Raw genomic sequence first — 24,848 nt, 5'->3', positions numbered from 1 at the left:
CCCAGGCCTTAGCTGATTCTTAACGCAGGAACAAATGATCTGTAGTTACATCTTAGAAAGGTAGTAATCGTAGACCCTCCCTCCACTTATGAACTCCAGACATACTCCAGCGTTGTGCTGGAGTACATTAATGACTGTTTCGGGTCCTCTAAGGCTGTAGTATCAATAGAAGTACATTTTTTGAATAGCAATGATCAGCTTTTTTGAAGAAGGGTTAATGTCCTGCCCTAAATCCCTCCCTAGCCAACCCCTTACCTCTCCTTACTCATAACTAAACCCCTTCTCTTTGGCAGGAAGTATGCCCCATTTTCCAGCCACTCCATCTGTCTCTCCCACATTTACTACAAAAGGTATTCCTCTGTGTATGGACATATCTGCAATCAGGGTGGATAGGAGTGGCATAGGAGGAAACCTTCACACTTAGGTATGTGAACAGTATTTTGTAGTATGTTAGTAGTACCATTGTAATACTACGAAACATACTACAAAATTCTGTTTGTGGATAGGCCCTGTATTTCTACAACATCGACCTTAGAACATTCATATCGAAATTACTGATGTTATATATATGGTTTTCGTAGCAATACATATGTGGGTCTAATTTACTATTCCGTGTTGTCAAATCACCTAAATCTGTTACCTATTTAGATCTGTTACTGTGCATAAACATTGCAAGTGGTGGTTCATAAATAAATCGATTGTTTTTGTTTTCCCTACATTGGGGGAGTTTTATTTTGATGAGCAAAACATGTGGCAGAGCAAACGTAACCATAATGAGAAAATGAGAGAATAAATGTGCTTGCTATTCCCTCTACCTGTGACTTCTTCCCCCATCCAAAGTCCTATCCATTGGGTGGCAGAAATGGACATGCCTGAGCACCGGGCAACCTTCAAGAACCTACGATGCAGCCCATTACACATGTGTTCTGCCTTCACATGATCTATTCAGTGTTTCAATGTTACTCTCTCTCTTTCTTCCAGGAGACAAGGGAGACATGGGAGACCGAGGGCCACCTGGCAAATCGGGCAAAGAAGGAGCAGCTGGTCCACAGGGACCCCCAGGAGAGAGCGGCAGCAAAGGACAGAGGGGAGATCCTGGGGATCGCTGCAAGCATCAGTATGCTGCATTTTCAGTGGGTCGTAAGAAGGCTCTTCACAGCAGCGAGTACTACCAGACATTGGTCTTCGACACTGTCTTTGTTAACCTCTACGAGCACTTCAGCATGTTCAAGGGCAAGTTCTACTGCTTTGTCCCTGGCATCTACTTCTTCACCCTTACAATCCATACCTGGAACTTCAAGGAAACGTACATGCACATCATGAGGAACGAGGAGGGCATGGTGATACTCTATGCCCAGCCCAGCGACCGTAGCATCATGCAGAGCCAGAGCCTGATGCTGGACCTGAAGGAGAATGATGAGGTCTGGGTACGACTCTTTAAGCAGGAGAGGGAGAATGCCATCTACAGCGATGATGTGGACACATACATCACCTTCAATGGCTACCTCATCAAGCCCAGCCTGGAGCCCTGAGCAAGGTGTCCTTCTGACATCTTATTTCTCAAAGGCCACGCCCAGCCTGGGGCCTAAATACAGTCACTTCTTAGCAGGTTCTCTATTTGGAACTGAGTGCATCCCTGCTCACAGTGTTTTTTTCTAACGAGCAAGCTAAGCTTGGAAACCTGTTCACTTAAAATCTTGTACGTCTACATCCATACCTGCCCAGAGACCTGGTCGCAGCCCCCTCAGATCAGACTCTACCTGAAGTCTGTCCATCAGAGGACAAACGCTCCCACTAAGGACCAAGATCAGAATCACAATTTTCTGATATTGTGTTTAAGGACCAACTACAGCCTGAAGCCCGTTGCTCCTATCACTTCTTCTCCTTGGCCAGGTCTAGCCTGAAACCCTCAGCTGTGACCTTCTTGGGTCATTCAAGCCTTATGTCCCTCATGATCAATCAACCCCTGAGCAGCTTTGCCTTCCCTAGGGCTTACTCATCATTTCTTCTCTCCTGATAAGGTCTCTATCTGCTCTCTTCCTTCTCTTTCCCTCTTTCACTCTCTTTACTCTTTCTCTTTCACTCTCCTTCTTTCTCTCTCACTTTCTCTCCTCTGACCCACACCCCAGGTCTAGTCTGTAAACCTAAGCCCAGGACAACTGAAGACCATCTCTGGTAGATGACCATGCTAAACTTGTTGGCTTTAAACCAGAGGCACAACTAGCGCCAAATTTCGGGGTGGGGGGGGGGAGGGGGGCTACTAAATGTTTCGGGGGGAGGGGGTGACTAATTCTTCTAGCAACAGGCAGAGTGGAGATGAACGGGTGTAAAAACAACAAAGCCTCGTTAACGCGTAAATGGTCTTATAAAGACCTGTGAAGCATTCAGGTGTGGCTGGGATAAGCTCAAAAAATGTGTGTGTGTGTGTGCCCGGGAAGCTGTCTCAGTCCGGGCTGACGCACACGACGGGGGAGGGTTGAAACCCTTTGAGCCCTATGGGCGTTTAGCACCTGGCTTGAACTATGTGTGCTCCTCATTACATTTCCAGCCTCTTCTTATCTCAAACTTCTCACATTTTCTACCATACCAAGAGATTTCTGTAAGCTTTTAGTTTTTACTCTCTCTCTCTCTCTCTCTCTTTCTCCAGTTTTACAGCATTCCTCCCTCCTCCGGTCAATACTGTTTATTACTAGTGTTGGAAAACGAGGCAGTATCTGTGAGGCCTGCACAAATGACATGACTAAATTTGTCCTTCACTGGGAACCAAACACCCAATTTTAGCGCCTGACTCTCAGAGGGTGGCGTTGCAGAGCAGTCTGAGGCTTACTCAAGGGAGGTGGTGTGGGCTAGTAATCGCCATTTGCAGGTGCGCAGAAATAACACTCAATAATTGATTGTCCAGTCTGTACTTTGCTTTATAAAAGTAAGAGTACATTTATTAAGCACACACGCTCCTCAATACTATGCACCAATTTACAAATATACAGAAGCTGTTGGAATTACTTTGTGACATTGCATAACATCTCCAGCCCTCCCTCGGGGTGGGGGTCTAGTACCACCACTCCCCTGTATGCACATCATCTTGCCCCCAATGCAGTTAGTTGAACATAACCTGGAGCGAGGACCTTGCGCACTGGCACCATCCCAGTGGCGACCCACCCCATTATCTCAACAAGCATTTAAAATAGGTAAACCTGCCTTGGTGACACATAACCCTGAGTATTTCCTACTGACCATGAAGTATACACCTCTACATCTTAAGGGCTAGCAGTCTGAGTTCTTCACCTAATCGCAGCAGCAAGAATACATGTTTAAGCATCACTTTAGAATGACAGTACTCATCACATTTGTGGATCATTAGAATGCATTGCAATTAATGTCCCTAAAGGCATCACAGATGAAATCACAGGATTAGGCATATACAGCCAGACACCCTAGCAGGAATGTCTGGCAACATAACTCCACTTTGCTTATGACATCACCTTACACAGGTACTTCACATTACCCATGTGATCTTCAGTCCCTCTAAAGAGAATAACCTTAGTAAATGCAGTGCTGGTGCAATTACACCTCTTCACCTCCAGGGGATGCCCTTCACCAGACATCACCAACTCAGCTCTCCACTCCTTGAGGCACTTCTCCATACACTCCCAGCTGTATAACAAAAGTTCCAGCCCAGGAGGTGTTAAAATGCTGGCTGAGCCCTTGAGGAGTTATCCTTTTTAAGTTCCCATAAGACTTCGGGAGGGACTTCCATTTTTGGGCTGGGGAAAACTGTGCTTTTCCAGCAGCTCCCCCTGCCCCTTGTAACACATGTGGTGGTGACCCCATTCTCCTGGGGCCACCACAAGCCAAGAAAACGCTGTTTGCCCTTGTAGGCCGGTCCTGGCCTGCAAGGCATTATGGGACAGCGGATCTCCCGCAGCTCTGGGGAGAGCCGCGATGTGGGCCTCCAGCCACTTTGGCGTTCCGTTGGAGGGTCCGGTCCCACCCGGACCCCCAGGTAAGTAATATGGCTCGGGGAGCCCACCCCCGGCCGATTTGCCCGTTTTCTGGGCCCGGTCCCACCCGGGCCCCTCGCACCTCTTCTTTGCACTTTCGGGTTCCCGGTCCCAACCGGGAACCCCGTCTCCTTCCATCGATGGAGGGCAGCCCGGGGAGCCCACCCCCGGCTGTCCCCGCCGGCTCCCCGCCTGGCCAGCACATTCGCGTGCTGCCGCGGGAGCTAGCAAAGCAGGACTTTGTTGGTTCCTCCGGCCCTGGCTGTACTTCGGGGGAGTGCAACGGCACTCCCCCCACGCCTGGGCCCCCTCGCCTGCTTCACGGGGAGCGCGCCGGCGCTCCCCGACTTGCCTCATCTGCGGGGGCCAGGGTGGGCTCCTGGTACCTGCCGGATCCTCCGCCTCTTCTTCGGGGCCCGGGGATGGGGTCCCGGGCCCCTTGGGCACATTTTCGCGGGGGCGTGACAGCTCTCCCCGGCTTTCATCTTCGCAGGGGGCGCGACGGAGCCCCCCTGCCTCCTTCGTCACACGGGGCCCGGAATTGGGATCCCGGGCTCCTCCCCCCTGCAATTCTTCACGGGGAGCGCACTAGCGCTCCGCAGCTCAATCTTCGGCGGGGGCCCGGGTGGGCTTCTGGCACCCTGCGGGGGCACATCCTTCACAGGGAGTGCTATGGCACTCCCCTCCTTTACTTCTGTTGGAGGCAGCCCCCGGGACCTGACCCATCCTGGGGGCACATCATGGACCGGCGGCGGAGCCCCATGCGCTTCGTCGTCGGTCCTTCCAGAGGTCAAAGGTCGCCTACCGTCTGGGGGGCGTATCCCAGCCCCCAGGGGTCCGAACTTCGCGATTTTGGCCCTCTTCTTGCTCCTGGTGGCGCTCACCAGCCACTGGTAGCACTCTCTTTCGCCCTCTGGGTCACACGGATGGGGTATTCAGCAGGGAGCTGTGTGGTATCTTCTGTTCCTACTGTGGTTGTAAGGGATGACATATCTGGGTTCTGTATTCTATTGTTGCTATGTATGTCAAGTGCAGGATATGTGGAATCTTGTGGGTTGGAAGGTTGGGTGGAGAAAGTTCTTGTAAAGGGCAGTTGGAGTTGAGCTGTTGTTCTGCTGTCTGGTGGATAGGATCTTTCCTTAAGGAATAAACCTTTGTGCACTTATTCCATTCGTCTGAGCCTGCTTTGAAATACAATACTGGCGTAGTCGGCAGCTGTTTCAACAGGAAGATCCTAACACAGGACTGAAAATCTCTCAATGCTGTGCTTGTGGATGGTGAGATATACAACTAATTTCTGTGCGCGCTTACTCTCATCATCCTCCTGGGCCTCTCTTCTCCCTGCGCAGAGGACCCTGCTTCTGCGCACTGGTCCTGGTCTCTTCTCCTGGTGCTGTTTAGGATCCTGGAACAGTCAGGGGGTTCTTCCTTCCAACTGCCCATTGCGCCAGGCTCCAGCACCCTCTGCCTCAGCAGACCACACCCCAGAGAGAGCTCCTCTTCCTGTGCAAGTTCTTTTAAGAAGTTGGGGAGGGGGCTGACAGGAAGTCTCTGTTTGCCCTATCACACAGCGACACATCACTTCTCTGCTCCTGCTCCCTCCTTCCTACCCAGGCCTCTGGGTTGGTTCAAGATGGCGTCGTCCAGGGTCTCCTGCCACATGATCTCTGAAAGCCCCTTCATCCCTGGCTGTCTTCCCTCCAGAGCGGCCTGGTGCCTGGCACCAGGTGTCAGCTACTGATGGATGAACCTGTAGCTCCACCCATCTTCTCTGATTGGAGTGGGGGCCCTCGCCCTTGGAATGCTTGTTGTGCTGGGCTGGGCCTCTGAGGCCACGGCTTGGAGAGGAAGGTCATTAATTCAGCCTGGCAGGGTGAGGCCCCAGCCAGCCCTGGTGATGAGCTGACTCAGAGAAATATAACATTTCTGGATGACCCAAAAGCAGTACAACTATGACTTTGGACTCTGCAGAATACTTCTTCTCAAATCAGTTACAGTGGACTTTGGTGCGTGTCTGGAATTTGTAGGCCCTAGGAAAGTAAAACTAGCCCATGTGCTCCCTATCCCCATAGGAGAATAATGTATAAAGCCTATTCCATGTCACCACCCAATTCTGCATAAGTCCTGCCACACCATTCACTTTGTAGCTGCTCCTGGACTGCCCATGCCAGGAATCTCCCCTGCAAAGCCCGTACACATGTGCACACGCATGTACACGTGTCTACATGGAACCAGCCTGGTGCTCCTTACTCCAGCTGCTGTGCAGCGGCTTAGTCAAGCTAGGGGGACACCAGTAAAATCCACATGCCATCTCCTTCATCATAAGTTCACTGTGGATGTGTCCCAACTTATGAGGCTCTCCCCCAGTAAAAGCCCAACAAATAGGTGCTCAAAAAGCAAAAAATCTGGGCGGCCCAGAGGGTCAGAACCACCTTCTAACAACTGGTGATTACAATTCGTTGCATTCTTGAAATGTTTATACTTCTTTCTCCCAGTCTTATCTTACCTCAAACCCTCTAGTCCATATCACATTTTGTCTCTTCATCTCTGCTTACTTGCCCATACCCTCTCAAAATTACACTTAATACATTTTTCTTATTCTCCTCAGTACATCCATTTGTTATATGCGTATTTCTCCATACATATTTCTCCTCTCCATTGTCTTTCTCTGTTTCAACAACTCTCTTCTTTTTGTAACCCCTCCCACAATACATCTATTTCCTGCCATTTGAGTATAGTTCTTCTCAATATTTTCTAACCCAGTCACATTTTATCATTGACTTCTGGTTCTGTCACCAAAATTGCTTCACCCCCCTTTTATAGTTATGACCCATTTTACGTTTCTCTGCTTTGCTTTCACTTCTTTTTAAAGTGAACTCATTTGTGTCACTACATTGCTACACATAACAATAGTACAAAACCGACAATAAGGATGGGCACACAGTTTCATGAATGTGTACTGAGTGTTAAGACTATTTAAATTGTCTTCTGTCTCCCAGATACTGATACTCTTGACAAGGGCAGTGGTACTATACTGAAAGTTGTCATTTTCCTGAGGTTCAGTGTTATTTTAGATGCCTCTTTGATGGGAAGTTATTTGGAAAGTTGGCTTTCCTTATGGCTGTCCTTCATTTTACCATCTTGAAAGGAATGTAATTTGGCAGGCTACTTCACCTCAAGGTTGTCATTCATTCTAGAGTTGACTTTTGCTTAAAATGTGTTCTAATGTTGACCTTTTCTTAAGTATTACCCCTGGGTGATGAGTTCTTTGGCAGGTTTGCTTCTACTAGGGGTTACTAGGGGTGAACATGTGTTCTATGATTGATTTTATGTTAATGGTCAACATCAAATTGGATAGAAGTTCTTTAGTATATTAGTTTTCTTATGGTTGTTGTGTGTTCTTTGCTCACATTTATGAGGGCAATACTATTTAGAATTGGTGTTGAGTCACCTAGAGCTGCAGAGTTTCCGGAGATAAACAACTTTTTGCGGGTCACATCTTGAACATTAATACTGGCTCTCTTTATGGCTGGCAATCTGCCTTGGATTGGCATTTTCAAAAAGGTCAATACCAACTTGGACAGTGCTTCTGAGGCAGGTTAGTTCTCTTATGACCAGGGCGCTTTCTTGTGTTCATATTTTATTGAGTGTCAATCCAATCTTGGATGGAGATATTTGGCTAGGTTGTTTCATGTTATGGTTGGCTTTTTTCTGGGGTTTACATTTTCTTTACTATCACTTGCATCTTAGACAAGGATACTATGATAGGGTAATTCTTCTTATGGTTGGCAAGGCTTCTAGGGCTGATATTCTGTTAAGTGTCATTGTTCCCTCAGAAGCTGGGCTGGTATTTTAGGATTTCTGTAATGGAGGCTCTTTCTAGAATTAATATTAAAGAAACGATCAATCCATATTGGAAGGAGCTACTGTGTTCCGTTAATTGTCCTTAGAGTTGCCTTGCTTCTCAGTATCTGTATTATTTCAATGCGACTCCCGTATTGGATGTGGGTTCTTTGGTAGGCTTGTTCTCTGAAGGATTATTACTTGTTTTTCTAATGTTGGCATTTTCCTATCTGGGCAACAGGGTAAATTGACATTACTTTCTTTTTTCTTTGTGGTTGATGAACTTTCTATAAATTAACATTTTCCTAAACACCAGTTCTAACTTCGATGGGGTGTTTGTGACTGTTCATTTTATTTAGAGGTGGCTTCTTTTTTAGAACTGGCATTTAACTGATGGCCAATACCATTTTAGACAGGGTACATTGTATGGCTGAACAAATTTGAGAGTGTTCCAGAGATGTGAGGATCTGGAATGGTCCCTTTTCATGTTGAAAACTGTTCTCCCAATGGCAGTGAGTAGAAGAATAAAGTTAACGTGTTGTAATGCCAAGTAAGAGAATACAGAGCACTTAAAAGAGGACTGCACAGAAGAATCAAGATTTCAAAAACATATGATGGTGGGTATTTGGGGGCGCAGTCCAGGCAAAGTTGGAGGTTACACTGCCTTCTGTGTACACCGTGATGCAGGTTCTATACTGGACGCAATGCTCACACCCTTAATGCTGAGGCTGAGTGTTGGCACTACACTTTGTTCTTTTCACATACGGTTGCATGCCAGAATGCTGTTAGGAAATATTTCAATCAGACAATAATTTGGTAACGATATTCTAGTACTATTCACCACACAGTACAAAGGAGAACAATGAAGTGGGCAGCCGTTCTAAAGAAGAACATTGCAGCTATGCAAAACTTATATAAAAAGTGTATTTTCTTGAGGAAAAGTGGCCTATGTAGGGTTGCAGGTATTCTGATGTGTGTTCTCATGATAACTGAGGTTGTGAGCGACATGCTGTAATTTCAGAGCCAATTTCATCTCAGTCTCTCCGTCTTTTCTTGACTTGTTCACATATGGTTTTGTATTGTCTTTAAGATTGCTGATTTCTTGGTCAGTGGCTTTATCCTGAAGATGACTGCATTTGGTTAAGTTTTTGTCATGTTCAGGCACTTTGGCTTAGGTTGGTGTTCAGTCGAGATTACTGATATATTGATGACATGCTGATGTCCTGCTCAGTGTTAGGTCTGGGCGGTTAACTCCACTCTGTTCGCTGAGTTTTCTGCACTTCGTGCTCCGCGGAGCTCGCGGAGTGCAGAATACTCCCCTCCGCATAGTGCAACAGAGTTTTTTCCCGCTCGTGAACGGTAAATTGGCGAGCGTAAGCTGCCGCTCGGGTAGAATTTTTACCCTAGCGGCAGGAAGATCAGTGCGAATGGCAGCTTGCACTGCACTCTGCTACTTGCGGAACTCCACAGAGTTTTTTTGTCACTTTGCGGAGTTCCGTGTAGAGAAACTCTGCGAAATACGCCCAGGCCTGCTCAGTGTACATGTTTAGTTAAGCATCAGATTAGCTTTGAGGTTTGCCATGTTTTGGTAGTTCTTGGTCATTCATGGATTTGTACACAATTTATGGTTTGTTTTCTCTCGTTAATCGACATCTATTTAATGATGGAACCCATTTGTACCTTGCTGAGCTACTTTAAAGCTTGTAATCTCATGGAAAATGAAGAACGTATATTCATGGTGGCTTTTTACTGGTAGGAAGGGATACTGTTCCGCACCTTGTTATTAAACACCACTTTCAATTTCAGGTTGGTCACCTCCTGGAAAGTGATACTGACCCATGGTTTTGTATAGTCTTTAAAGTATGCTTCCTATTGGTGATCAGTATACTTCTACTAATAACTTTTCTCTTGTAGATTATTGAACCATCCAGAGCTAAGGTTGTTATTTTTTTTCCTCAAATGTTTTGATAAATCTTTGAGGTAGGCCAACTCTTGCTCGGTTGTTATTCAGGATGTAGTTGTACGATGTCTAAGTGATCCATGTTATTGAGATGATGACTGCCCACTAGTGGTTGCTGTTCTGTAGAGTTGCTATGTTTTCTTGAACTTTAATTTCATTTTGAGATTATCCATCTCATAAGGGCTATGTTCACTTTTTTTAAAGTTTCCAATCTTAAAATGATTCACACTCGCATGATGATGTTAGTTTTGCAGATAAGAGCCTTAGAATCTGTGATTTTTTGGGTTGTCAGTTAACCTTGAGATTCGATTTCGCTTGACATTGGTTGATTAATAGTAGCTTGGAGCATCCTTTCAGGCTTGCACTATTTTTTAGATTGTTTGTCTCTAGTTGATTACAGCTTAAGCTGCCATCTTGCTGCCTTGCGCCTCTGTCTTGAGGGTTAGTTATGTCTTGAGGCTGGCCATCTTTTAAGGGTTCTTCTTCACTCTTTGCTTGGCGTTGCCTTTAAACTTTACTCTCTATGTGCAATGGATGTTTCTCCATTGGGATCTGTTGTCTAGTTTATTGGAGTTCAGTTATTGGTTGGGATACTGACTTAGCTCTTAAGTTCTCTCAAATGTTAGTATTGGGGTGGGGTGACGGAGGCCAAGGAGGGATTTCATTATGGTGTGCACTTCCCTGCAGGACTGCCCTGACTTCTGCTTCGGTTATGCATTCACAATTGCTGCACTGTGTTTCCCTCCAGGATTGTGTTTTTAAAACAATGCACACCCTCTTGAGGGTTCATGTTCCGTCCTGAAGACAGTTGACAGTAATATCTTGTAACTCAGTGGTTCTCTTTCTTTTCTGGTATTGATACTGACAGGTACACCCCTTGGTGCCTAAAAACAGCACTAAGGTGGCATTAGGAGCTCTGGCGTAGATCAGAGGGTTATGTGCCACAAAGTCATGGACGTTGATATCACCCTATGGGAATATTGTATTGTATGGTAATTGCATTTATATAGGTCTTACTACCACTGACGAGGCATCAAAGTGCTTTTTCGGTGAGTAGCACCCTACTCCGAACCTAAAAAGGATTTGTAGTGAATTAGTATAGTGAAATGTGAAATTAATTTGAGCGATGGACATGTTAGTCTGTTATTTGGATTGAAAACATTAGTGGAGGGATAGATGAGGGAAGAGTTTGCATTTATATAGTGCTTGTTACCCCAGATGAGGTTTTGAACCCCTTTTCGGAAAGTAGCACGCTACTCCGGAACCCAAAACGGATTAGTGGTGAATGAGTATAGAGGAATATGAAATTAATTTGAGCTGTGGACATGTAAGTTTGTTATTTGTATTGAAAAGGTTAGTGGAGGGATAGCAGAGTCAAAGGTTTGCATTTATATAGCGCTTGCTACCCCTAATGAGGCGTTGAAGTGATTTTCGGCGGGTAGCACACTAGTCTGGAACCCAAACAGTGTTAGTGGGGAATTAATATAGGGAAATATGACATTCATTTGAGCGGGGGACATGTTAGCCTGTTTTTTGGATTGAAAAGGATAGTGGAGGGATAGAAGAGGGAAGGGTTTGCATTTATATAGTGCTTGCTACCCCTGATGAGGTGTTGAAGCTCTTTTTGGCAAGTAGCACGCTACTCTGAACCCAAAAAGGATTAGTGGTGAATTAGCATAGGGAAATATGATATTAATTTGAGCAATGGACATGTGAGTTTGTTATTTGTATTAGAAAAAGGATTTTGGTGGGATAGAAGAGTGAAAGATTTGCATTTTTATAGCACCTGCTACCCCTAATAAGGTACTGAAGCGATTTTTTAGCAGGTAGCACGCTAGTCCAGAACCCCATCAGGATTAGTGGGGAAGTAGTATAGGGAAATATGGAATTAATTTAAGTAGTGGACATGTTAGTCTGTTATTTGGATTGAAAAGGAATAGTGGAGGTATAGAAGAGCGAAGGGTCTAGAAAGGTTTTTTGTGTGTTTCTTTTTTTGGAGTTCGTAGCAGTAGGAGAGGGTTTGGGATGAGTAAATGGGAAGTGGAGGGGTAAGAGTCAGAGAGAAGGGTTTATAGAAAGGTTTGTTTGGGAGATCTGAATAGTAAAAGAGGTACTGTAGACACACTATCAACACACACAATATATTCATGGTAGGTATATAAGTGGAGGCATAGATTTACTGTTTTTAAGTCCACATATGCTTCCCTTTACTACATACTAATATGTTTCGTCAAGGCAAGCCTCTACATACCTTGACAATATATACATATATATCATCAAGATACACAGATGTGGTGTTAAGAATAGTAAATCTATACTAATCAATATTTTGGCAATTATTTTTTTGCAGGACAATATTACATCCACAACATTATATTACCATAATGGATCGGACTCCCTTCTGCAGCCTGGCATTCCCAGCTTATTATCCAGGCGTGCAACAGAGCGCAACAGGCCACAAGTTTCAAGTGCACCTTTTTGTACTATGTTGGGAGACTGCCATAGACATATATTGGGGTAAGAGGGGGCAGCCAACGAATCAAAGTTTTGGCTTCCCTCTCTTGTCTTACATCACAAACACTCTTTACAACCATTGCTGAATATGTGAGGGAGCAGCCTAGCCTAACGTCTGGTCTCACACAAGGCTGTCAGCAGTTCTGAGATACCCTAAGATGGACAGTCTTGTGACAGTCAAAGGAAAATTCTTCACACAGAAGGGAGCCGTTCATAATGCAGATGGACACGCTCAACAGAGGCTGGCACTTCAGATGGATGGAGCTCTGTCCAAGCTAGAGAGTCAGCATCCCTCCATCAAGCAGAAGGATGTCCAGGTTGGCTCCCTCCCCTTTAACCTCTGGGACGCGACATGCCTGCCCGAATCGCACTTCTGGTGCTACCTCTGTATCAAGTTTTCCAGAAACCACATATCCCAGTCCGGGGTTTTCGTCTAAGACAGTAATAAAGTGGATTTTGTAGAGTTGGTTCTATTTAATAGAACGAATTACACTAACATTCCTATAACCAATGATTGTTTAGGGAAAGCCCAGAATTAGATTGTATAGTCCACTGCCCCACACACAACGCGCCTGCCCCTCTCCTTGACGAAAAGGCTAAATACACAGGACAGAGGTTGGGCACCGAGGTGCTACAGCTCTTGGAAGGAAACACAATTTTTAGAAGTTTACAGATTCATGTTTTTGCATAAATTTTAATTAAAGTATATTTTCACATTTTGAATAGCAGACTGGAATCCGTTTGAGTTCTTAGTCCACATCTGCTCCCCTCCCCCTCTATCTAGGCCTTCAAATATTTTCCTGAATTCTCTTTACTCCTTGTCTTTCAAATCTACCTCTTTTTCTCACCCACTGTCTGCCACTTGGTGAGTGTTATATCGCCTTTTCTTTCTTTACTTTCTATTCCACTCATCTTTCTTTCTCTTTCTCTCTGACTGTTCCCCCGTTCTCTCTGCCTTCGTTCCCCTTTTTCCTCCAACCCTCAGTCAGCTTTCTCACCTATTCTCATTTTTTTTTCTTAGGTCTCTGTCCTCTTTTATCACTTTATCCTGCTTCCACCGATTCCTCTTCCCTTTAGTTCTCTTCCCAAGCAGTCTCAATCTATCTCTTCCTCTTCAAATACATTCTCTTTTTGCCTCCTGCCTCGGTCTGCTGCTCTCCCGTCTCCCCCTTCCTGCTTCTCTTCCCACCTTTCTGCTTTTCTCTATCACTATCTCCATTTCTACCCACACTTCTCTATTATTTTTCACTCCAGTGCCTTATTCCCTATTCTCAGTTTGTTTTCTTCCCTTCTCCACCACCTCACCCCGGCCCCTCGATCTGTGAGTGTGTGTTTTTTTCTTTCGTTATTTCCAGGACTTTTATGTACCAAACAGCAAAACTTCCACGTGGCAGCCCCCTCAAGACACGAACATCGGCCTGAATTCCACATATCTCATGGTTTTCCGTGGAACTTTTCTTTCTGCCGGGCTTGGAAATATGTGCTGAACAAGACGAAATACGAGGACAGCGCTGAGGGGAGAACACGAGGGCGGCATGGAACGAGAGGGGGCGATGGGTCTGAGAGAAAGAGAAGGTGGAGAATATAGGAAGCATCACATTTGTACATTATTACTTTCGTATATTAGGTGTGCACGCGTAGACGCGCACATTGATGTGCGTGTCTGCTCTTGCAAATCTAATATACGAAAGTAATAATGTACAAATGTGATGCTCCCGCGTGTAATTGTCAAGTATTCATTTTGGAAATGTGTATGTTTTTTTAGCCAATTAAACCCCTTTGAATCTGCTAAAGGGAAACAGGCGTGGAAGGAGGGAAGAGGGAAGTCAAGGGAGAGCCAGATGGAATGCGTTAAATGAAGAGAAGATAACAACAATGTGTAGAAGGGGAACGGGTACAGAAATATAAGGGAACAACTCATAGAATGAGAAAGAAGAAGAAAACGAAGAGACAGTTAAGTGGTGCAGAGGGAGGGGAATAAGAAAAGGAGAAAAAAGGCGATCGTGTGAGAAAACGATTCAGTGCGCGGTAGAGGGGCAGATACCTTAAGGAAGAAAAAGTGGCACGTCGACAGAGAAAGATGGAGGGAGAAAATGTATAACAAGGCAGGGTAGGCGGACAAGAGGAGGGATGTAAAAAGCAATCACCGGATTCACGTGGACTGTCAGTGCAATGTGCTTTCCTTCCTCCCATACATGTCGTTCAGCTCTTCTTGATATCTGTATCTAGGGAGGGGTGGCCGATCAGAGTGATTTTTATTAAGCAGGGCGCGTAGGAGGTGGCATGGTCTCTCTTGAAGCTTTAGAAACTGCCAGAGGTGTTCAGGGTTACGCTGGGGTTGCTTAAGGTGGGGGGCAGAGAAGAGAACAAGGTATATTCCAGTACGGGCTTTTCAGACGAGCCTGTCTTTTAGGTTTAATCACATGTAAGCACCAGAAAGCCCGCTCTGGCGCCATGCTAATTATGGAATTATAGGGCGCAGCCTGATGATCCTGATGGGGTGAAGCACCTGGAAGAGGAGATCTACTAGCATTAACAGACGTGTCGGACTGGGACAGAAAAAATCCCGGGCAGCAAAATAAACATAGTGCACATTAGAGAAATGCATAGAGACATGCCGTACGTGCGCTTTGCAAGTTATGGGAAACTGCATGCATTGTGCTTGCTTCAGGCAATGTTTGTGGTAAAATCAGGAAAATGAACAGTAAAAACTGGCTCACTAGACCATAAAGCAGTCCCACAAACAGACAAAAAAAAAAAACGACCAATATACTGACCGATCAAGCCAGCCTTTCTAGCACTGCCAGACTTCCCTGCAGGCCAGGCCGACTGTGATTAACCGTATGGGAGCCAGCCTCCCACAGGACAGCCCGACTGTGATTATTAACCGTATGGGAAGAGGCCCCTAACATGGCGTCTTTGAGAGGGTAGGAGTAAGAAATGTAGGTAAATTAGTCTGGTCAGTGGCTGGTCTGGATGGGGGCCATATGAATTTGAAAGAGAACAGATGGGCAGTACTACTGACCATCATCCTACCTTCTAAACTTTACGTGGACGTCCTGGACAACAGTTTGCCCCTGGGTAGAGAGGGCATCCTTGACAGGTTACTCTGAATAGCTACATTTTGCCTACACATTTGAACCTAAACGTGTTCATAGCATTTAAAGCCTGATATAGAGTTCGTAAGGTTACTCTGCCACAAATGCAATGGATATCCAGTTTGCCTTAAAAGTGCCACATAATATAATGTACTTATGATAAGTCGAGATGGATATCTGTCATGTTGTGGTGGAGGTAACGAATCTACCATACTCTAAATCATGCCCTTAGGTTTCACTTTGGCTAGGTGGTAAGCCATTCGCGGGACACTAGTCAGCTACAGCGATAAATGACTTGGCAGGGGGCAACAGAGAGCTCTTCCATATGAAGTGTCAGCGGATGGATTCCTAACAAACTGGCCGTGATCTGCTGGCTTTGGGTTCCTTGACCAGGGAGTCTGCCTGCCTACTGTATGCTTTCCCAGCAAGCAAGTTTGGGTGATAAATGTTCTTCCCCTTGCTTGGACTATAGATCAGTGACTCACGGAAAAAAATCACAGCCGATATATCCTGAGCTCAAATGTTCTGTAGTGGCAGATTTGGTTCTTGGTGGAAGCATCTCAAAATGTCTTCCGTAGTAATATGATTTGCAAATGTATGTTATGTTACACATTTTCTTTTATATATTGAGGGCTTGTCTGAGGCACCCAATGTTCAGTGAGATCATATCAGGATCCTAAAGTGGCAGAGAAAAGGTAGGTTTTCAGCTGCTTACAAACACACACTAGGTTGCAATTGATCCTCATCCATGAAGGCAAGGAGATCCAAGGGATAGGTCAGAACACAGGAAAGCCTCTGACCCCAAGCAACTTTGAAGATAGAAAGGGATCAGAATAAGAGTCATGTATTTGGACTAAAGAACCCTAACGGGACCTGGCTTACAAGGCAGTCAGGCAGAAATCTAGGTGCGAGACTGTGAAGCTAATTATGGATTGTGTGAGGGTCTTAAACTCAACTCCTGTTTGAAATAGTGACCAGTGAATATTTTTAAGCAAGGCTTTTGTATGGCTGAACCTATCTGCACCAGCATCCAGTCTATACTGCTCTGAAGCAATGAGAGCAAGTTCCTTGACATTTGGGTAACTTATGATAAATGGCATTCCATAGTCCAGCCTTGTGCCAACGACTTCCTAACTCGCAAGACTTTTGCTCTCCTGAATAAAGCAGGGAATTCCTTTGTGAAATCACTAAAGTTAGTGGAAGCAATAACAGAAAACAACTGAGATATCTGGAATTAAATAGTCTATGATCTGTTTCTTATATACCAAAAAACAAACACCAAACCCTCTTGGTGCTTAAAAGAAAAAGGTGAAAGGAACCTCAAGGTAAACCATAACTCCATACACAATGATACATTATCAAGATCTGGAACTGTAAGTGGTAATACAGAGATAAATGTTAGTGATTCAAAAGTTCATGACCCAAAAAATTCTGAGGATAAAAAAATCAAGATCAATTAGTGGTAAATTTCCCTTCCATAACTTTGACAGTGACAAAATGAAGGGGATGGATGATTACCCCTAAATGTGGGTGAATGGCTGGCAACTACAATGAGTTCTGTTATATCAGAGTTCACTTTGAGCCAGCGGCTGCTCATACACACCATGACCTCCCGTATGCATAACTGTAGGCATCAGCGGGCTTACAAATTACCTAGTTTCAATAAAAGTTGGGTATCACCAGCACACATGTGAAACTGGAGGCAAAGCAAGATGATCACCTTGGCCAGAGGCACAAAGTAGACATTGAACAGATAAATGAGGCAGTACATCTGTGCTTAAAAAAGACTAAAGAATCTGGATAAAAAACTTTGCAAGTCAACTAACTCCCTCCTACAGCATAGAACCAATACTGAGAAGCAAAACTCTGCTCTTCCAACTTAGAAAATGAAGTATACGGACTAGTGCCTAAGTTTGGAAATATAGAACTTAAAAACAAGAGTGGTTTGACTCCCTGACTTAAGAAGATGCAAATTCCGGTCCCCTTGTCTCGGTAGACCTGAAATACAGTCAAAAATGTCAAACGTTTAACAGGAGGATCCAGTTCATCAATCCACCTCCTCAAGTGGCCAGACCTATGCAAATGTGATGTTGTCTCCACGAAACCAGACTTTAACCCTTCCCTGAATTTTTTCTCCCTAAAATGGTAGTACATTTCTTTTACCTACATATGCTTAGCATACATTTGGGATTTTAATTAGGGACTTTGGGGCATCTAGATATTTTCCAGTCGAATATTCATTCATTTTTAGGGTTTAGATTTTTAGATTTCTTCTTGAATTCCAATATCTGAATCTTGCATGTTGTTTCCGCATTTTGTTCAACTACAATGAGAATTTAACTGTGACTCATGAGCGCCTATGCAAGATATCAAAAGTTGGGAAATTGTTTCTTTTCAAGACAGCACATTCCCTGTATGCAGGATTTCTTCAGTGCATTTAACAACAGACATGACCTAGTAGCTGCTGAACCTAATATTCAGTATACCAAGGAATATCTCTACATCTAGAAAGGGAATCAAAAGAGGGAATGGGAGTGTCAGAACCCCTTGCAGAGGGCCACAGGTCAAGCAGGAGCTACTAGGCCCAACTGTGGGGTTGACATACTCCTGATGTCCAGAGGCCCAACTTGTTATGCACTCTGAGCAACTGGGCAAAGTACCCCTTCAGCACTTGACTCTCAGTAGTAGCATAGGTCAAGCAGTCCAAGGCATCTCAGGAGGATAGGTAGATCCAGGAAAGTAAATATAGGCTCACAACTCAAATATGTTTAATAGCAGCAGTAAATGATTGTGCAGTCAAATACTTGCTTCTATGAAAAAAGTAGTATTTCTATGCAAACTTAAAATAAAATATGGAATACACAAACAATACACACAGTCCCCCTGGGTTGGGGCTCTACGGTTTGGTAGACAGGTCCCTGAGTCTCGGTTCCCTTTCACTAATGGTAGTGGTTATTCCCCAGATACTATAGGCACCAGTCAGGCCAAGCCCCACTACTAGTCTGAGTCTCAGTCATCCCACTCTGACTCTTTCAAAGTCCGAAGTGTTCCATGGCCCGAAACACAATGCGGCAGAACAAATTACCCCAGGGTCTGTCAGTCCCTATGATCAGTCGTACCTGCTCCTGAAAGGTTGCGATACTGGAGTCTCTGGGAGTGGTTCACTCCTGGACGTTGTGGAAAGCTGCAGCGGCTGCAGTTGGTGAGTACCACTTGCAGACCTACAGGGGCGGCGACTGGGCGCCCTTATTCAGGTGAGATGGTAAGTTACTCTGATGCCTCTCACAAGTGTGGGTTATAGGGTTGTTGATTTTCCCAATTCCAACCCTCAATCAGGGGCTTGGCCCCACACAGGGCACCACAGTGGGTTCTCCTATCTACAACAGCTTGAACCAGACAATGGTCCTCGTCCTTCTGGTGGCCCCCTTCTGGCTTACTGGATCACTGACCTTACTCTGCACACGGGCGATGGCCTGATCAGCACAGCAGTATCTTCCTGTTCACTGTGGCCCCTTCAGCCATACAGGATCACTGACTTCACTTTGCACATGGGCACAGCAATAATCTTCACAGCAGCCACCTCTGGCACCAGGGGTCCCCAACTTCACTCCACATACCAGCACAGTCCGATTTGCACAGCAGTGATGCTAACCATGGCTGACTTTACAGCGTCCCCCCTCTGGGATACGGGGCTGGCAACTTCAACCTGCTTACAAGCGACAACCCCAGCGGTGCAGCAGACACCTCCCCACACTTCACTACAGGCATCCACTCACCAGGATCCCACACTGGACCTTGCCCCCTCCAGCGCTCTCCTCTCTCCCAAAGGGCACACTGGTCTCGGCAAGCAGGCAGGCAGGCACTTGTCTAGGGATAGGTGGTCTTGGATTTCCATGGATGATGTCCTCTCACGCAAATGGGAGACAAACAGGCCTTAGCCCCAAGCCCTAGTTAAAGGCAGGAGTCTTGCAGAACTTCACCTTCTCCCACAACCCAACTGACTGGTTGACTATTTTTTGGGCCTCGAGCTCGCCTTCCTATAGTTGATTTCCAGACAGTAAATATGATTTAGGGTCTGAGTCTTTGAAGTTTGCATTGGGGGTCTAATTTCATTGGAAGTGCTCACTCCCTTGCCCTGCCCTTCCTACAGAAACGTGTCTGTCCCAGAAATCTGATAGCCACACAACACAGGCCATGGGAGGGACTAGAGGTTCACACCTGAATGTCAGCTGCAGTGATAAGTGCATCAAAAGCTTACCCCAGGGCCCCAGCCCTAGTCTTTGTGACTCTTTTACCCACCCCATCTCCTTTCTGAGATGTGCCCATGCCTTTTTCCAGTGACCTCTACCTGAATCAAAGAGCACCCTTTAAATTGTACTGAAGAGCCTGGATATTCCCCCTCCAGTTTGTGCATCCCACCCAGCTCACAGAAATTCAGCAATTCACAAATCATGCTTTTCTAATCGGCCCTGGGTCTCCCAAAATGGAACCTAGAGTCTTCAATGTATTGTACTATTCACAGGCATATGCCCACCCAGCACATGCATATAACAACACACGTGCTGCATACTAACTTGATGTAGACCGGGGGGATTTCAGCACACAGCAGCAGAACTTTACATGAGTGTGCCTGTAGGCCTCGGTTCAGTGACCAGATAAAATAGCCTGTTCACTTCTACTGATCACTACACAGTGTGCTGCCACCACCGCACTTGTGCTACTTGGCTCCTGGCAAAGACAGCAGCCTTACACCGCTCTGAGGGAGGCACTTTGAGTAAACCGCCCGGACCAATAAGACTGCAATACGTTAGACAGGCATATGTCATGGCTCATACGCATGATATATGTTCCTCCATGACAACATAAATCAGCACCGGGGATCCAGATACCATTGCAGCTGGGACATTCAGAACAGGGGTGCCTATCTGTCACTAAACTCTATGTATTGTATTAGTTTATGGTGATTAATATTAGGCACATTGATGCACCTTGTTTTTTTTCTCTTCTTCTTTTTTTCTTTTTTTTTCCTGTTATTTTTTATTGAAGTGAACAACTCATGTCTTCGAGTCTTAAAACAGCAGATTGCTACTTTGGGGCATTATAACTTCATAAAGATGTGACTTAAATTGTTGCAGCAGTTGTGAACCCTCTTGTTTATCACTGTATACTTTTGTTTTCATTATAGTTGCAAATATTACCCCTGAAGAAGGGAAATCATCCTGAAATACATTGGGCGTTGATAGAATTTTGTGATCATGATTACCAATGTTACAATTGTATTTACATGCACCTGTATATATTTATACAGTATTGATTTGGACAAAGAGGTTGATTTATTCAATCACATTTGAAGAAGAATAAATCACGGCAGTGGTCTATATGATCATGAATCAGAATTTCTTTTGGTGTATAATTGTGCAAGATTGTTAAATATTGTAAAATAATGTTTTATATGTGATAGACTCACTATATGTTTGATTATTGTTTATGATATATTCGCTTAGCAGTGCCCCTGGTTTTCAAGGCAGGGGTTTTCTTGACACAACTAGAATAAGTAAGGAGTGTATGCAGACAACATACACACCCGAGGAGCACGCCCATACAGAGGTAGTTGTAAACAAGGGAATTAGAGTGCACGAGAATTCACTACCGTTTTATACACCACTTCTTTGCCACTAAGCATGGTAATTGAAACAAATGAAAATCTGTTAACACAAAAAGTGCTTTATTATTGTGCAGCGACTCGGCTGGAAATGACAGCTCCTGGGCCTCCAAAAGTTTACATTTGTTTAAAAAAAAAAGAAAAAGTTTGTCATAACAGAGGAGCGGGTGCGGCAAGCAGCATGGATTTAAGTACTGGTGGAGGGTCAAGGTGGATTGGGTGGAAGGGGAGGAGGCAATAGGGTGAGAGGTGAAGCACCACACAAGAGAGAGATGAACATGGAGGGTGGGGGAGAAGTACCAGAGAGAAAGAGCAGCACAGAAGGGAGAGACCAAAATGGAGCCCGGGGAATGGGTATTTGGCAGTGGAAGAGGCAGTCAAGGGAGAAAGTTGGAAAACATATGTACACTCTCATTGAATTCTTTATTTAAAAGAAAAAAGTAGCTCCCCAAAAGTCAGCAGTAACCAAATACAAATCAGCCAATTAAGAGGGGAGTAAAGAGTCTCTGCTCCCGGAAAGGGACAAACACAAAAAGAGGAAGGCAAGCCATCCAATAAGAATCAAGTAAATGATGGTGACAATAAATTCTTCATATGATTAGCAATGGAAGGGATCCAATCCCATTGTAAGTGTTTGGTAAGCCCACAATAGGTCTTCCGCAAACAGACTTGAGCTGTCTGATAGGTGAGAAATATAGGAACAAGTTAGTTACCTTTGGCAACACTCTTCCTGGTGGCTCCTCAATCTAAATACAGATTCCTCATCTTTAAATTATCTTCAGGCACCAGACTTGATCCAGAAGTATTTTTAGCATAGCTCCTGCACAGCAATAGGTGGCACTCCAAGTCGACTCCACTCTACCCCAGTAGTGATCACTCAAACCGCATGTATGCACCATCCAAGCAAACTGACGTCAGGTTCTTTCAGGATACCATCCGGGCCCTCAGACGAGGAGCCCAAAAATGAATTGCTTGTGCAAGTGCGCACAAGGTTTAAAAGGAAACATGGACCAAACCTTTAAGAAAACACATCAAAACAGGTTATTTGGCAGCAGGCGTATCAGATGCCAGATGCTCGTGCCCAGGGGTTACGGGTACCACACTGACCTGGCCCAATCTGAAGCCACTAGGATGACGTGGGCCCAATCATTAAAGATCACCTTCAGAACTTGGGGGTAGGCTAGGCAGCTGTGGGAAGGTATGCAGGAGTCCCATGCTCCACTCTAGGCTTAATATGTCTCTAGGAGAGAGCATTCTTGGGAACTCTAAAGCAGGAAAGTGTTCAGACTGACATTCTCGGCAGTGTTAAGACATGAAACTAGGGCTCTCCCCATTGCTGGAAGACACCCTACAAAAGCTCTGATTGTAGCTGCCATTCCTAATCCACTAGGCATTGTTTGCTGAGTTTGTTCAACCTGGCAATTAAAGATCCCGCCAAGTAGCATAAGATCACGTAGATGCCCGAAAGATTAAGCCAGGTTTAGTGGCGCTTGGCTTCTGGGCACAAAGACGAGGACCCTATCCCGCCCTCTTGTTGCAAAACCACCTGGCGATGGAGTTGTCTATGAGGACCTGAACCAGCCTCCCCATGATGGACGGCAAGAAGGCTTTCAAAGCCAAGAGAATGGGCTGCAACTTCAGTATACTGCCATGGAATGGGTTTCTGCTAGAGACCAGAAACCTCTTATCTCCACCTCTACCAGAAGATCTACCCAGCCCAAAAGTGACACATCTATGACCACCATAGGCACTGGGTGGGGGAGGGAAAGAGGTCAGCCGCTGGTCCAAATGCAGTCGAGAAACACCTCTGCAGATCTTGTGTAGTCTCCTCCAAAACCTGGATGGGATTGTTAGGTTTCTTTGCTGCTGGGACCACTGACACTTCACATCCCACCACAGAGCCAGCATATGCCATCTCGCACGGTCAAAGAGCAGGAAGGAGTGAGTTATGACCATGACACATTAATCGTGAACCCCAGCAATGTAAGGAGGTTTACTGTTATCTGAACGTGTTGCATGATTGACTGTGGCGAGCCCACCTTTAACAGCCATTCATCGAAGTAGGGAGAGATTGGTACCCCCATGCTCTGAAGCTACACTGCTCCACCAAAATCATCTTCGCGAAAACCCAAGGGGCACTGCTGAGGCCAAAAGGGAGCATGGTAAACTGAAAATGCTTGTGGCCCACCTTCAACTGCAGGTAGCACCTGTGCATCTGCAGGATGGGGATAGGGCAATTGGGTTGTCTGACAGAATATTTAGACTAAAAATATAAATTATACAGAAACAGGGGCTGCCCTTCTTAATACTCACCTGGAACTAGGGGCAATTAACATTAATAACAATGGTCCCATGTGGTAAAGCGGAAAGTGATCAGGGGTGTGGCCAGCCATCATGGCCATGTGGCCGCGCTCCACCTAGACTCCGCTTTTTACCCCTCAGATCGAAGCTTTTCTGCACCCATCCCCCACTTGAAACCACCGCAATGTAGAGCGGAGTGAGGGCAGAACACAAAAGAAACCTTGTTGCTGAGTTTTAAGCTCCGGGAAGAGCTGAATAGCCGAAGCTCAGCTTGATGAGCGGTGAAGCATGGTGGGGGAAGATGGTGGCTGCAGCGGGAGTCCTGGGCTTGACCCGGGTGGGGAGGACGGACCTATCAGTGCCGCAGCGGGCTCAGCTTGATGAGCAGTGTGGCCTGCTAGGGGAAGATGGTGGTTGCGGCGGGAGTCCTGGGCCTGACCCGGGTGGGGAGGACGGACCTATCAGTGCGGCAGCGGAGCACTAAACGGTCCTGGACTGGAACTGGTCCCTTATGGGGAAAGTCTGAGAGCCACACAAGCCCCTCCAAGCCAATCGCAGCTCCATGGAGAAGAGCGAGTGATGGCGGTAGGGGATCTATACTACATTTTGAGTCCCTGATGGCAACCGGGGCTGCATGATTTTGGATTGCCATGGGCTCATTCATAAAGCAATACCACCAAAAATGTGAAGATATTTAATGGGAATGCAGTGACTGCCATATCCTGCAAGACCTACAATTGAATGCCTGACCCTTGATGGTGTCCGAGTGGTACTTGGTCTGAGACATTCTGAACATTAAGCAAACTGTCAATAGGGGAGAGCAGCCTGGAGAGGTCTGCTGGCTGGGTCCCCCCTATCCACATCCTCGGTCGCCGAGGCCCACAAGCTGAGACTAGGAGACCTTGGGAACCACTTGGTCGACCTTTCTTACCTGCTGAAACAGACATCCATACTACCTAGACCTGGTTTAAACTTTCTGGTGGAACAGGTCTTGAAAAGAGCTATTGACCCTGTGGGTGGTGAACTCTCTGGTGCTACCAAAGGAACGTGTTCACAGAGTTGGTCCTCGAGTTCATGGAGAAGGGAAGCGACCCATAGATATTGTTGCAAAATTAATTTATTTCAAGAACAAAGAATTGATCCTCCAGTGGGCTAGGAAGTGTGCCACTAACGCAATTTCAGGGAGCCACATGCTCACCAATGTTGCCCCGACTTCCCTTGCTCACCGATTGTAGCTCCGTCCTATCACTGAAGCCTTGAAAGCTAGTCAAATTAGATATAGATGGATTTATCCTTTCGGCATAGCCTTTCATATCACAATAAACAATGTGACTTCACTGAAATTTCTGAGGCTGTTGCTCTTCTGGGAGTTGATGCAGTAGCCCCACTAAGCTTGGCTAAACACAAGGAGGTGACGGCGGCGGAACCCAGTGAGCAGCGCCCACTGAGAACCTGTCATACTTAGCAGA

The 24,848-nt window shown here is 45.7% G+C and overlaps 1 protein-coding gene across 3 annotated transcripts in view; it reads left to right on the top strand.

Moving 5' to 3' along the window:
* C1QTNF6 (C1q and TNF related 6) overlaps positions 1-20,778 on the top strand; it is a 63,035-nt gene extending 42,257 nt beyond the window's left edge. Inside the window, exons 3-4 of one of the 3 annotated variants that reach the window (XR_014960591.1) lie at positions 982-1,609; positions 12,155-20,778. Coding sequence is in view for 2 of the 3 variants with exons in the window: in XM_085601348.1 (XP_085457474.1) it covers positions 982-1,532 (551 nt within the window). In the remaining variant the exon portion in view is untranslated. Of the gene's footprint in view, positions 1-981 lie in introns of all 3 variants that reach the window. The other 2 variants (XM_085601348.1, XM_085601349.1) reach the window with 2 other exon arrangements.
* Positions 20,779-24,848: the final 4,070 nt, after the last annotated feature.

The sequence above is a fragment of the Triturus cristatus genome, chromosome 4_2 (assembly GCF_964204655.1).
Source record: "Triturus cristatus chromosome 4_2, aTriCri1.1, whole genome shotgun sequence".
Lineage (NCBI taxonomy): Eukaryota > Metazoa > Chordata > Amphibia > Caudata > Salamandridae > Triturus > Triturus cristatus.
This window is presented reverse-complemented; position numbering and strand designations above follow the sequence as displayed.